At 27.9% G+C, this 15,706-nt stretch overlaps 1 protein-coding gene across 4 annotated transcripts in view; it reads right to left on the bottom strand.

Moving 5' to 3' along the window:
- Positions 1-15,706, bottom strand: part of LOC126833562 (calcitonin gene-related peptide type 1 receptor-like) — a 115,015-nt gene that overhangs the window by 49,890 nt on the left and 49,419 nt on the right. For all 4 annotated transcript variants that reach the window (XM_050564981.1, XM_050564983.1, XM_050564982.1 and 1 more), the window contains exon 4: positions 12,444-12,550. In XM_050564981.1, coding sequence (XP_050420938.1) covers positions 12,444-12,550 — 107 coding nt within the window. The remainder of the gene's footprint in view (positions 1-12,443; positions 12,551-15,706) is intronic.

Genomic DNA, 15,706 nt, shown 5'->3' with positions numbered 1-15,706 from the left:
GTTTGTTTTAGTACACCAAAGTAGTTCTTATTGTACTGTCATGCGCATTTATTATAAGCTTTTGAATTAAAGGTTTCACAAAGGGAAATACCGAAAATATATTATTATATATACATGTTAACGTCGGGAAATACTGCGAGAACTTTTTAATATACAAGAAATTTCTTTTAAAAAATAACCCTATTCAATGTCATTTGTACTGCGCGGAGTCTTGTCTGGGTATTATATTAAATTGTCCATTGTCAAATTCATAGCAGGTATGCACGAAAAACATGGTATTTTTATAAAAAAAAAAAAAAGTAAACACAACAATGCAAATACACTGACATTGAAAAAAAGCTACATTTGCGTATGACGAGGTGTATAAGCCGAGTGTAGATTTAAACATGCTTTTAGATGTTAGGGATTTGTACTTACAGTCATCCAATGTTGTGTTGGATTTTCTAAGAATTTATATTGCTTCCCCAAAGAGAAAGCAACGATTCCCTGGACATTTTTTTTTCGCATATCGGAATAGAAGTAAAACCAAATATATTGTAATCGAAAATGGAATAACTTAGCATTCTGTCCGTGACTGTCCTTTCGATAGCAACTCGGACTGGACACAAAGTAATCTAAATACATAGTTGATTTTATTTTATTCTTAACTAGATAACTTTTCAATTATTGTTAGCTCAACCTGTCAATCAATCACATTAAAATCCTATATTTAATGACCGATAAACAGGCTTACGAATAACATGATTAGCTAGTTAAAGTAGTGCTAGTAGTTAACGTTGGAAAAAACCTACAAAATACAGTTATACTTCCTCTGTTTTAATGAGATATAATATACTTAATATATAAATTCATATAAAATATATTATTGCTTTCTTATAAGTTCTGTAAAGTTTATATTTTACCTTTAAGATTGGTCTGAGTTGAATAGCTCTTAAATCTACTAACAGTAGTCGAAATAGCTTATTTCTAATTAAAAAGTATGAGTAATTTATTATTATTAAAAAGTCAATTAGTTCTCAATACCGTATACAATAGTATAGCGCTTTTACAATTACATTACATTATTCATACGGTCTGTTGTAAAATAACAGAAGACGATGGCGCATTTAGCGGGTGGAATAAAAGTGACTTTTGTATGTAACATGGACGTCAAAGATAATACTGTAATGTCATTGTAAACATATTAGTAGAGGAACTGCCGGTTTTCTTACAATAATCGTATTAGACTCTAATCCGTTGACATTTCAGAGAAATTTTCTAGTCATAACAACTACAAAGTACAAACTACAAAGTCCATTTTAGTTGTGTCTAGATGCCAACAACACATAACTATCATATGATATACATTTAATCACCAAAAACATCAATAATTATTTTATAGGAAATAATTATGTTGTAATTTTCTTGTTATTCCCATGCGATTACCAAAAAAAAGGGAGATATAAATGATTCCCGTAGTGACATTTCATCCCTCCCCACAATAACATATCATTCCGTTCAACCGTTTTGTTTAATACATCTATATTTTAGTTTTATATACTTGTATCAAAATCCGATTGGCGTTAACATTATAAATTAAATCAAATCAAATCTATAATAAAGTTTGCAACAGAAGTCGAATTACGTCACCGCATCATCAATTATCACAACCAAAGCTTAACTCTGTTTATATACAATAAAATTGCAAAAACAAATAAATTAGTATATTAATATTATATATTAATTTACCAGCAGATATATAATAATATATTGAGACAGTAGGCTTGATAGAAGGGGCCAGCCAGTGCTGGTACTTCATGACGTGTGGGAATATATTTGAAAAAAGATTACAGGCACAACAGCCGAGACCAAAACCATGTAGATTTATAAAACTATCTTTGCTATAATTATTTCATATTATTCCAAAGTAGACAGAGAATATAATAGTTGAAAACAATTTTTAGGAAAAATAACTTTAAAAAGGGTTTCAAATTGGTCCGAGGAAAAAAAAGTCCAAAAGCAAACCAACCAGCTGACATGATGATACTCGTAGTTTGATAATCAAGTTTTTCTTGATTATTTTTTAGTATTGTACTGTTAATAAAACATGTACATAATATTTCATTCGACTACGACGGTACAAGCACTTGGATAAAATTCAGATGAAACCCAGTAAAAACTATTACCCTCATGTACACATGATCTAATATATGCATTACATGGGTTGTACACCAAGACTACATTATTATTTTATTCAACCACCTTTAACTGAATGCGTTAGTGCGTTTTAAATTAAATATGTTTCAAATAACTTGGAAAGCTCGAGTAATGTTTTAGACCAAACGGGGTTGACTTTTTTAATTTTAGTCACGTGGTTAAGTACATAGGAAACATATTTTGAATACAACTTACAGGAAAAAAAAGATCTCAAAATAGAATAAAATAAAATAACACATTACTTGTCAGAAGTTTTCCACATAATTTTAATAATAATTTTATTTACGACCACGGCCATTTATTAGTATTACATTTATATCTAATATATATGTATATATAAATATGATATTATTTTTTATCGGTTTTTTTTCATTTGGGAAATAAGTAATAAAGTTACGCATTTCCCTCTCCTCTCATGTGATAAATAAAAACTTGGATCGTAACATATTTTACAAATCTAAAGGGAAATGAACAATTACAGTTTATATTTATTTCTGAACTGTTGCTGTTGAATTCGTTCACATATAACATAATTTAAGAAAAAATAAGGAGTATTAATAACTTATATTTCCGTGTCACATTTTTTTTTACAGTTGCGTATAAGTGTTTATTTCAAATACTTGAAAGAAATAAATGAAATAGAATAGCATGGTTGACTAGTTCTGCTTTTACAATTTCCTTTTGCTGTGGTTATTACTTTTTTGTCAGACTATAGCCACCGCAAACAATATTGTTTCACATCTTTTGTTTCATATTATTTAAGCGAAATCCGATTTTTAACTCAGCTAGAGTAGAGTGAGCGGCAAATAGTTATTAAAATTATGATAAATTGTTATTATGGATGATTTTATAGCTGAGCTTAAATAAATACATAAAACAAATTTGCAGACTTAAACGACAAAACAAACTACACTGCTTTAAATGTATTATTGAGGATTTGGTCTGAGTTATTTATCACAACCACGACTGTGCTTTTTATTTATTTTACTTTTGCATTTTATTATCGGAGACATCATAATAAACTGAAAATTCAAATTTTTTTTTATTTCTTTGTTTGCTATAGCTACTAATAATAAAATCAGCACATATACCCTTCTTAAATAGTAGCCTTATTATAATTATTTAGCTGATTCCTCCTTATTCGTATTCACTCTTTTCATTTTCTTCTATCCATTTTCCCTACTTCGTGATGAGATTTTGTGTTGATAATTAAAAAAAGTTCTATTCTAAATTACCAAAAGATCCACCTATTGCACCGTACCTCGTAGCCGCGAAAAGCGAAAAGATATTTTTATGTTGCGGCGAACAAAAACCGTATAAATAAGCAATACAAAGAAAGCAATTTTGCGATAATATGCACTGCAAAGGCGGTAATGGGTGTATTATAATATAAGAAAAAGACGCGCAACGTCCGGGTATTTTCTTTTTGCCATATTCATACTGGCACGGGGCTTAGAAATATATTAAAACGAGACCGGAAAGCCTTTTGCTATGTTTGTCGGTCCCCGAGGTGTACAGTAGAGCACTACACGAGAGGGTGGAACGGGGGACAGGTGTCTGGAGCGTTCAATTTTCTACAAGACGTCATAAAAACAAAAGAGCGTTACACGGGCTATCCTGCAGGAACAATGCTGTTGGATAACGTTTATGTCGCCAACCACCTGCCCGCTATGCCGTGACACCCCCATTAACATGCACACTCGAACATTCCAGCACCGTAGAGCCGTTTCTGTTTTCCACACAATTCATCCGTTAGATTAGGAACAACTTACAACAACCGATGTAGTTTAAGACCGACGAGGTGGCAAAATCACTGTACTATAATCTGGCGCACAGACCGTTTAGGTTAGACCCATACCTTATCACGAACACATCAAACGGGCCCGGCAAACAACTTTGGACAATGAGCACGACTGTGAATATATTATTCATATCCTACTCGGGGATCCAAGTACGAATCGTATACACGTAGAATACGGGTTGGGAAACGTTTTTCAGAACGTTGCATACGTTAAACTTTGAAATTTGAAACTACAGAATATTACAGGACAAATTTTGTATAATCGCATGGCAGATTTTTAAATGTATTTGAAAAGTGTTTCAAATAGTTTTCATGCCAATAAAGTTGTATTATTAAAAACGACACAGGCTTTGGAACAAAACACTAATTATACCTATAAATACTACTAATCAATGTGTATTGATAAAAGTAAACCTGAATTAATGAATTTACAAAAACAATTGCCTACACAATTCCTTAATAAATATATGTGGCATCCTCTTAACAGAGTATGAGTAGTACAAATTAGTATTATTGAATATATTCAAAGACTATTATTCATAGTAGGTATGTTATAAGAATGTAAAATAGCTGTACTGATTTTGTATGATTTTTATAACTTTTAATTTTAACCAAAATAAAATCGATTGAAACGAAGTTTAAAATTAAATTATAAAAAAAGAACATTGTCACGTGACAATAACTAATAATGCCGTGAAATAGAGTAGACTAACAAGATCAGTAGTGGTGAGTGTATTTTATTTGATTGAACATTATAAAGTAAGGGAAATAGAGCTGTGACGATTATTAGGGTAGGTTTTAGTTTAAATCTATTATCAAGTGAAAATATAAAACCGAGTTACGTGCGTCATCATCTTCAGCCCCATGACCTTTTTCATCCCATTTTACCACCATATAATAGATGAGAAAAACTAAAAATAAATAAATTCTCGTTGAAAATAATATTATTTTGGCGATAGAAAATAATAGCGGGCGTGGGACGGCTATTATAATAGGTACTATCGTAGTAAAACGGCACGTGAAAAATATATAAGCTTGCATGTGGCTTCTCAAGTGCTTATCAGGCTGTAACTTATATCAGAAATAAAAATATGAGAACTTTATTTTATATTAACTTGGTTATTGTATTAGCCGAGTTAGTAAAAAAATTCGAGTTTTATTATTAGGTACCTTATATTCAGAGCTGAGGAAATAAAGGTTTTCCATTGGTGTGTTGTTTTTTGTTCACACAGTAGGTTAAGGGCAAAAGTTAACACATAATCCGTCAAAATCGAGAAATAACCCCAAAATTGAAATATTATACTTGAAATACGATATTATCCGTCAAAGTGCGTAAGCTTTTTTTTATTTTTGACTACTTTTTCGTCAACACGAAAAGAAATAATGAGTTTCAGTCTTGTACGTTATATCAATTTACCATTTTTTTAGTAATGAACTTATCACATATATACATTTGCAATACTATATTGGTTTTGTTTTGATTGAGTTAATTTAATTGCTATTTACCTGTATGTTCAATATAAATACATTCATATTATAAATATTCTATAACATCATAACAAAACGTAGAGTTTTAAGCAAATACAATTTAAAAAAAAATGTTTCATGTTAGCTAATTAAGACAATTCCCGCAATACTGAAAACAACACTTTGGGCTAGTAAACTGTAACAAAATAATAAATGTAATGTATCTAAAATTGTTTAACTTGGGTAAATGTGCTCGAATTATTTTATTGTGTAAAATGATTTCTGCTGGTCTCTTCATTGTACAGTTTCTCCCCTCCTTTAACTTATTTCTATTCAAAGTTTAAATGGGACCGTATGAATCGAAATAATTGAGATGGTGAAAAAATTAAAAACCTTTTAGGGTTAAAAGTGTTTTTAATCTTACGATTTTGGAATCATAAATATCTTATTGTTCAGTTGGACAGGCGTAAGCGTTCAGTTCACTGTAGTATTTATATATTGTATTTTATATTTAAATATATATACACACATACACACACTTATCTGTAAATGCATTTTGTATATATTATATTTTGTTGTAAGGAAATATCTCAAGTTGAATGTACATCAGATCTTGATCTTAATTTTGTTTTATACAAGTTTACTATACTTGACGCTTTTCATATTTTATTTTATGTTCACTACATTCTCGTTAAGATTAATTTCATGTCGGTTTATCTTACTGTTAATCTTACATAATAGTTAATTTGTACTTCTTTTATTTCCAAGCACTAGGAGGACTTAAATAGAACATTTTAATATTATGTATACAACTGCTTGAATATAACTTTACTGTCGACATAACGTCTAAACCACTAAGATGAGAAATACAAGGAATATTGGTCACAAATAATATTAATTTATAACTAAAAAAATTACGTCAGATTTAGTATATCCTAAAAAATATTGACAATCTAAAGAACAATTTGAACTACTGAAATAGATAATTCGATTATTTAGATTGACTGTCTAGATGACAAGACTATACAATTATTGAACTTGCAAGAGTAATAATCAAAATATGAATTGGTTATGAACTTTGTTCACGTCTAGAAAAGATACAAAAAGGATGTTTGGATTTTCTTTTTAAATGTGCACTATATTAATTTTTATATACGTTTTTATTTTTGCTTTACACAATATATAAAAAACAATATAATATATTAAAAAACTGTACGATTACCTCGCAACAAAATAAATCCATTAAAGAGGTGGGGTTTGGTCCTAATAATATTTCCAGGGCGTTTTGGGAAGAAAATTCGATTACCTTAAAAACGTTTTTAAGTAATTTCCGGACAAATCCAGTAGCATTATGTACTATTTTTAATCTTAAATTTGATCAGTAAAGCATAATCCAAAAATAATAAAAGCCTGCACCGTGAAAATTGTGTAACTCAACATTTAAATTATACAAAAATGATTAGTTTAAACAACATTTTATTGTTTGTAATATTTGAGCATTATAAATATTTAATAATTATTATGTAATTTTTTCGGGTACAATGTTTTTAAAAAAATAAGAAAATAATACACATTTGCGATCACTGTTACTGATTTTTTTTTGGAATTAATAGCCTGCATACTTCAATGTTATATAAAAGTCGTCATTTTTATAGTGGCTATTGTTGAAAGTTTTATAATATTATATTTTATCGAACCGTTTAAAACTTTAACCCGATAAATAACCCATCACATTACTCGAAAAGAGCTCACAACCATTAGACTAGAAGAAGACAACAATAAAAATAATTTTTATGTACCAAATTATACTTGGGGTTCAGTACAACAGCTATAAAAACAACTAAAATGTGAAAATATAAAATAAACTTTTAAAGTTTACTCGAGTTCGTAAACGGCAAAGAAAAATATATAAAATCCATACAATAAACCGCAAAAAATATTTGTACACTTTTATAGTTTTGTTTTATTTTATTATAAATTAATTAAATATTAAAATAAACATAATAATGTGGTTTTTAATCGCTTATAACGTATAACAAGTGTTGGTTAAGTTTTTTCTAGATTTTATTTAGTTTTAAGAAATTACACAATGGTGTCACAGTGATTTTAATCTAGAGAGGAAAGCATGAGTGTTGAACCATTCTCATCTTTCAGTTACCTACTTTATTTTTTTATTATTAAATTTTTTGTTATTTTTGTTATTATATAAATTATAACTATTATGATTAAAATGGACGGGTTTAAAGAGATAGACTTTTAGACTTAGGTTGAGGTACTTATAAATAGCTAGACTAAAATCTATACTAAAATATGCAAAGACAGTAAGTGTATGCCTCAAGTCTATAATATCTAATCATCAGTTATAATAGTATTGTTAAATATAAGATGGCGGAATTTATCGATAATATATATAATGTAATCAACACGTAAAACACTTATTTTCTCTACAGTTTTTTTATTATTCAAGTATAATCTAGATAGAGTTAATAGTTAAAATAGTTAATATATATGAAAATGGTTTCATTTTAATACTAAATAATAATAGTTGTTAATTTCAAGTCATTAAAATAATTGAATTGATATCAATATGCAATAAATCATTTTTTATAAAAAAATATTTATAATTACTAACACCCGTTTTATTTAAGTTGCAAATAATTTTTTTCCTGCCGTCTCATTGCGTCGTTTATAAGGAATTTACTGATTTTTGATTTTGAATTATTAAATATTGATTTAAAATTATATAACTTTAAAATTTTTTTTTTCGGGACTGAACGACATAAATTATTAAAATTAATTTTTATAAAAATTGTCAAAGAAACAATTGGGTTTCTTAAAAAAGTTATGTTTGAGGAAGCGTATAATAATGGGTAAAATTTTAATGTAGACAATTTTCATAGTATGGTACTTAGAACGGTTTCCAGACATACCACAATACTTGCATTTTTTATATCAAATATATGAAACATTATAAAACATTCTAATAATATTGAATACATGTTTGACAACATTTCGAAAAGGTTAAACTGTTTTTACTGTTTGTGGTACGTTAAATGTATTGTACAGTGTATGATATATTTTAACGTCTTCTATAAGAACAAAATATAGCGGTAATTCAATTGAACGTTGAGTAAAACCGGTAACTGTATTATATTGTAGGCGAGAACGGTATTTTTCACCTTTTAACGTTTTAATTATCACAAGCCGACGGTTTTTATAGCATTTTACGGCACGACACGTACACTATTATTTAATTGAGAGTTGTGCCTGTCGGGATGACATAATGGAGCGGCTTAATACGGTTGTCATTTTAATGACTACAGAAGAAATATACTAATTACAATTTATAACAACAACAGCGACACAGTATAGCTGCAGCTATTTGAGCCGATAATAACGCGCAAGATCTGTAAGATAATACATAATATATTATATCGAGTAATAATGTGCAGTTGACAATAAAGCGGTTAAGAAGCGGATTAACTTTCAAAAACTCTTTACGAGCCCAATAAAGCATATACCGTTGTTTTTAATACGGTCTCTTGCAGCTTCATATAAATTATAATTGTATTTCACACTGATCTTTCGACAACAATAGGGCGAGACAAAAGCAGCAATGCAAGTGGCAAAAGAAAAAAAACACCACCACCCCCACTCAAAGGATAAAACCATAACGCCTCGTAAATTTCAATAACGCAAAATGGGTCGGACGAGTTCACTAATTAAGGGTCAACACATTTGTGTCTGTTTTATAACACTATATACCTGTATAAATAACAAATAATATAAATAATAATATAATATATGGTAAAACAACAACAGAAAGTCGAGGAAAATAATATTATTCAATTCCTCGAATGCTGCTTCTAAAACACATTCGGACAAATAATACTTTCACACTATTTATGAAAATACTAAACATTATAAACACGGTTAAAACCCTCATATCCACAAAGCTAAAATAATAAAAAAACAGTACTATAATACACTCTATTATTAGGAATTTGGGGTTTTTTATAGTACATAATAAATATTTTTTCTTGTTTAGGAACTGATTTTTGAAGCACCGATTTGGGTTTGAGAAGGTTTCTTTGTGTCTGGTAGTATATCTGTACAACAGAAATTGTACATGGAAGGTATTTCTTGAAGGTATAAGTTGAAAAACTTCCCCTCTTTCCCTTCAAATTAGTGAAAACCTCTTAAAATCGGCACATTTTTCATACAGAAAATAAATAACTCTACAGATAACCGAAAAATAGTAGAATTGGCTCCAAATTTCGTTTTGATATTTTTTAGACATGGACCATAATAGTACAAATAAATAATTACAATTTTTTTCTGATGTAAAAATCTACAGAAATATTGCCAGTATCCGTTGCTTTCTTCATGGTATACTTTTAACAATAATAACAATCTTTATAATATGCAGGCGGTTTGTTGTGCGGGCAGCTGTCTGGGGAAAAAATGGCCACCTGCACCTCTCTCTGGGGCCAACTTGTTTAGTAACGTTAAGTCGGCATCCAGCTATAAGCCCCCAAAAAATACCAAATCTAAACCGTCAAGCCCGGATCGGTGGGAATAACGGATGTTAAACGTGAGAGAGAGAGAGAATAATTTTTATTATATCCTATCTTAAATGTTATCATTATTACTTTTTACACATTAAATCAGCATTTATTTATAACTATATTTTACACAGGGCATAATAACTTATTGCCATATTATGAATTAATTTTTAAAAAAGTTTTAAGTTAAAATTATGCTACATAAGTTGATATCGAATCTCTGTACTTTGATTGTCACTTAGCTTCAGTAACTGTATTGTTATTAATCGCAATTTATTTGAAATTTTTATCATATTCTACAAGTTTTTTTAGCATATCGATTTTCATTGAACTTCTTTCATTTTTTTCGCTCATTTTGTTTGTTTTTCATAGCTGACAATATAATAAACTCGAAGTCATAAAACTTGTTATCAAATGAAAAGAATCAGCTGACGTGGTAACTTTATTTATGTGTTTTTATATGATAAATTATAACGTCGTCTCACTAAAATATAAGTAAGAAACTTCTAAATTTTTATCTCCTGCTGTTTTTTTATAACTCAGCCGTTCATAAAAATGAAAAATATAAGTAGCTGTACACAATATAATACACTGTAGAATGTATTATCAATTTTAACCCCTATAGCTAAGTATTAGTTGTAAAATAATATTATAAAATCCAGTTCATTTATTTTAATGTATTGAATTTATTCTTATATAAGAACTTATGTAAGATTAATATCGTTTTATTTACTAAATTTTAACTGTATCATTAACGATTAAACCTATATTTTCAAATTTCTGTAAAAAAAACTTTAAAAAATCGAAGATGATATCGAATGAAAAATGTTTTCTAATTACTAAAAAGAAATATCTATTTTTCCCTCATTTTGATAGTATTTATTTTAATTTTAAAAATACACAAAAAAAATGCATCAATACTATACAAGAAAAAAAGGATTCATTAATTTATTTTGAATTGCAATTTCATTTTAACTTGACCTAACTCAATAATATTAATTGTTAAAGTATTTTCAACTTTTGGTTTTATTGAATACAATATATAACCCAAAAAAATCAGTATTGAAAATTATCTAGATAAATTATGTCGATATTATTTTAAGTTTATGTACACTAGATTAGTCGTATACTAGATTTTGCATTAATTTTAATTTAACACTTTATGTTATTTTATATGAATAATTGTATCAATATATGTAAAAAATATATTTAAGAAAAATTGTAATTTAAAAAAATTACAATTTTGAAGTTCGTTTTTATTAAAAACATTTTTGATTATGTGAATTCAGAATGTTATAAAATTACTTAAAATATTTACCTTATTTAGTATTTTTTAGAACTGTATTAACTCTTGAAACTTGTATATGTATTAATATATTTAATTAAATTTCCAAATAAAAAATGATTTACTGAAAATCTTGAATAGTCGATAACAAGTTTTGGATAATTACTTTTAAAAATATTAAAGTTTAAATTTTAGGACTAAAAGTAGGGCGGAGTGTATTATTATTTTTATCTGCGAGTGTTATTACCTAGATACATTTTTATTTAAAATTGTTATCATTTAGATAAAAAAAACGTGCCATCTACATTATCACATCTAAATAATATTTTACGGAATTCTCTGCTATCGTATTTAGATAATTAAATAATTATATTTGCATAGTACACCGCAATACACAGGCCATTAACTAAATACATTTCCATATTTCATTGTATGACAGCCGAAACGGGTTTCAGTAGCTTGTAATATGATAATCTACAATTCCAATACAACTAGTAATATTAACTAGATAATATTGTACATTTTGGTAGTCTATGTAAATTTCGGGTAATCGGATGTAATCAACCGGCTGTGGTTCTACTATGGATGGACCTAAAACCGATCACGTTAGACTACCTCTTCGTGGAAAACATAATTTGCTACTTACACACGGTTACGAAGTAGATTTTCGGGTGTACCCTTTTGTAATATTTAACAGAAAGGACTAAACCGGAAACGCATGTTAAAACAAATACCTATCCTCCTCCGCAGGACACCATGTACCTGATCTGTACGATGGTAAATGTTGTAGATAAGAAAATTATACCAATAATTTAAAATTATGATCATCATCTTCCACCGTAAGCGATGAAAGTCCAGTATATATTTACTTAGCTGAAATTTGACTATTTGTGATACCACAATGAGAGTGAACAAAACCGGAAAATGATAAAAACAATTTAAAATTTTAGGAAATTTTTCCAATAAATTGCAAGCAATATACATCTTAAATAACAACAGGCTGTTCAGTTGTGAAATATCACCCAAAATCGTTTTATTGTGAATTATTTCACGATTAGTCCACGACGATCGCTGAACGTGGCGAAAGCAGAAATAATAATTGTTAAAAAGAAAAACATCTTTTACTTACGTTAACGTCATCGTGGTCTATGCAAGTCGTGTAGTTTGACCAGACGGCACCGGAAGCAGGATGTCGAAACCAAGTGGCATCTTTGTTGCAAATTTTGTAGGCGGTTCCTAAAAACAGTTACATATTCATCAGTTCCATCGCATCGGTTAAGTGGAAACTACAGTCCGAAAACTGTACGTTTGTTTGCCGACTAAATGCACAGTTCAAATGTGGTTATTTTTGGAGATATCTAAAATAATTTCAAACCGGTTACTTGATTGCTAAATTCGAATTAAATATATAATATTATTAGTAATGGTAATAATTGTCTATAGGTGTATAAAAGTGAATGTAAAGTATGATAGTAGTTGTACAGAAAACGTAGTCTGTAAAGTTTAATTATTTAATTTTGATTAAATATTTTTTTCATAAAAAAATTATATAAACCCAAATTTATTATTATAATAAATTACCAGATATGCTTGTCAGTTTAACGTACTGACGTTAATATGACACTAACAATAAATCCGGTCGCCTTAAAATAACAAAATTCTTAAAACGTACATACTATTTGAGTTTATTTTAAGCAACATATCCCAATTTACTAATTGCCAACTAGAGTATTACAATTATCAGACATTTTAAATTATTAATAGGTTTCAATTTAGTCGGCATATAATTTACATAGTTATTCTGTACTTTAGCCTCTTTTTCAGTTAACACTAAGTCGAACACTCTTAAAATTTTCATTGTCTGTACTCATCTTTTGGCAATTCATTCATCTCTCCACTTGATAATAGCCACCCTATCAATCGTCTACGCCTACCAACAAGTTCCACTACAGCTATAGTCAGAGAATAATTATTGCCATTACAAACTGAATCGTATTTTATTTAGACAATTTAAAGAAGACATTTTGTGTAATTGAATAGTGTACGCTTTACAGAATATTTCTGTATTAAACAAGAATGTGTTACTAAATTTTGAATTGAATGACGAAGAAAACTGAACTTTATATACTTTGTGTTCTATATTCATAAGATACATGTTTTATAAGTTAAAACGCTTGGAAAAAATGAAAGGCATGCGTTATACACAGTCCAGTCATGGTATTTGAATTGCGACAATTGATACATATCAAATAGTCTTTAAGTCATAAATTCCACGACATCAGTATTGAACTATGATAAAGTATACACAATTTCCGCTATTACACAATACCTACATAAAATGTAGATATTTTATAACTGAGCGGCTTAAAAAAACCGTGTGTAAACATATTTCAATATTACCTTTTTGGTTTATTCTATATAGAATCGAAAAATGTCTTAAAGTAGACCAAATTTGGAAAAAAAACTGTATTGTAGTATCAACATCATAATATTATTTATTATTCATTAAAAAGTGTACTAAAAAATTTAAATGACCATGCCGAGGTAATAAAATGAGTAATGACTTGTAGTTCAAAAAACAAATTTAAGTATAATTTTCCATTTTCGAACCTAGTAGACAAAATTTCAGAAGTTTTTTTTATTAGTATTATCAATAATCGTTTAAGATAAAACAATAAATTCTATTCAACTGAATAAGTTTTTTGTTTGCTATAAACTTGTATGCAAAATGAAAACGCAATAATCAAACATTTTATATTATATTATTAAACGATTATTTTATCGGAAAAGTTTTTTATTAAATTATAATAAAACAAAATATTTTCAGTGAGATATTGGAAGACCATCCGCAAATTAAATATTTTTACTCTACTTGTTTTTAGATAAACATTGAAATCGAACAATAAACTAAACAGCCAATATTTGTTTTTATTAGTATGTTTTTTTAACAAAAATGTATATGCCTACTAACTTTTGCCCAAAACACAATTCCAATAAATTGATTTTTCATTTTTTATTTTACATACATATTTTCATATAATAATAAGCAGTACGTTTGCGTATAATTGATCAAGTTGGCACATATGTTATATATGATAATATATTGTGAACCTAATAAGAATATACAAATAGTCTTTGGCCATTGGACGGATTAGATGTCAAATATAAATATAGTTATTAGTACGATGCCATTACAGTTCTGTACTTGTTGAAAACTACATTAATATTATTATGTGAAGACCCTAACTAGGTCACCCATTAAATTTTTTTTTAATGATGTCTAATACCATTATGTTAAAAAAAATTAAAGTTCGAATAGTTCATTAGGTAACCCTTCCAATTTTTTAATTGGGGTCAATTTTATTGTTATTTTTTTTTCTTGCCTCGTGTTTCGATTTACCTCATAATCCATGATATGATCATAAAAATGTCATTATTTAAATACTAAAAAATAGGAAGTAGCTATCTAATAAATTATAGTATTGTTATACAAAATGTATATGTTATATTTCATAATTTTCTATATTAAAAAAGTTAACTAGTTTGGAGACGGTAAAAAATCACTATTATTATAAATATATTTCTATACGAATTCGTGGTCGATTTTAAAAAAATTATGTCAAATATACTAATCTATGTATATAATATACCTGTTTGTGCAGATAAAGTATTATAACAATATTTATTTATTCATTATTGCTATATTTCTTCTCAATCTTTCAATAAATCAATCACACGAAAAAAATAAGTAATCATAAAACCATAAAAAAAAACACTCACCTTATATGAATAATTTTTTTTTAGAGTATTAAGCAAAAACAATTAGCAGAGTGCATTTGCGGAAAATTTCACTGTGATCCATAACGAATTTTTTTTTTTTAAACAAGTTTTTTTATAGTAAACAGTTTTGAAATGAATGTTGATTATACAAATTGTCATCAATCTGAAAAGTATATATTATTGAAATTGAGTAGATTTTAAAGTTTTAATTAAATTCCGAAATTTGTCAACTGGTGTCTTAAAAAATAAAAAAAATAATAAATAAGTCTCTTAGAGTTGTTATAACGTTTGTATGGTCCACTGATATCGGTATATTTATTAAGGGGGTAAAATACAAGCAATATTTGAAAAAATTTAATCTAGAAGAGTTTTTGATCGTGTCGACTTACAAACTAATATAATACCATGTTAGTACCATAATTTATCTAAAAGGTCGTTTTATAATAGTTTGCATCTTTAGAAAAATTATGGAATTCACAGAATGCATTTAATATCCGTTCAGCTATATTATATTAAAAAGTATGCTCGTAAAACATATTGCATCGTTGAAATTATTTTAAAATACTTCATGTTTTCTGAACACGGTTTGATAAAAAACATCAATCTATATAG

The sequence above is a fragment of the Adelges cooleyi genome, unplaced genomic scaffold (assembly GCF_023614345.1).
Source record: "Adelges cooleyi isolate 19-005CV unplaced genomic scaffold, UGA_ACOO_1.1 ACOO_flye_CR_arks_rails_tigmint_CR_PRNA_2, whole genome shotgun sequence".
Lineage (NCBI taxonomy): Eukaryota > Metazoa > Arthropoda > Insecta > Hemiptera > Adelgidae > Adelges > Adelges cooleyi.
The sequence above is the reverse complement of the archived record's forward strand: the minus strand, read 5'-3'. Positions and strand labels throughout refer to the sequence as shown.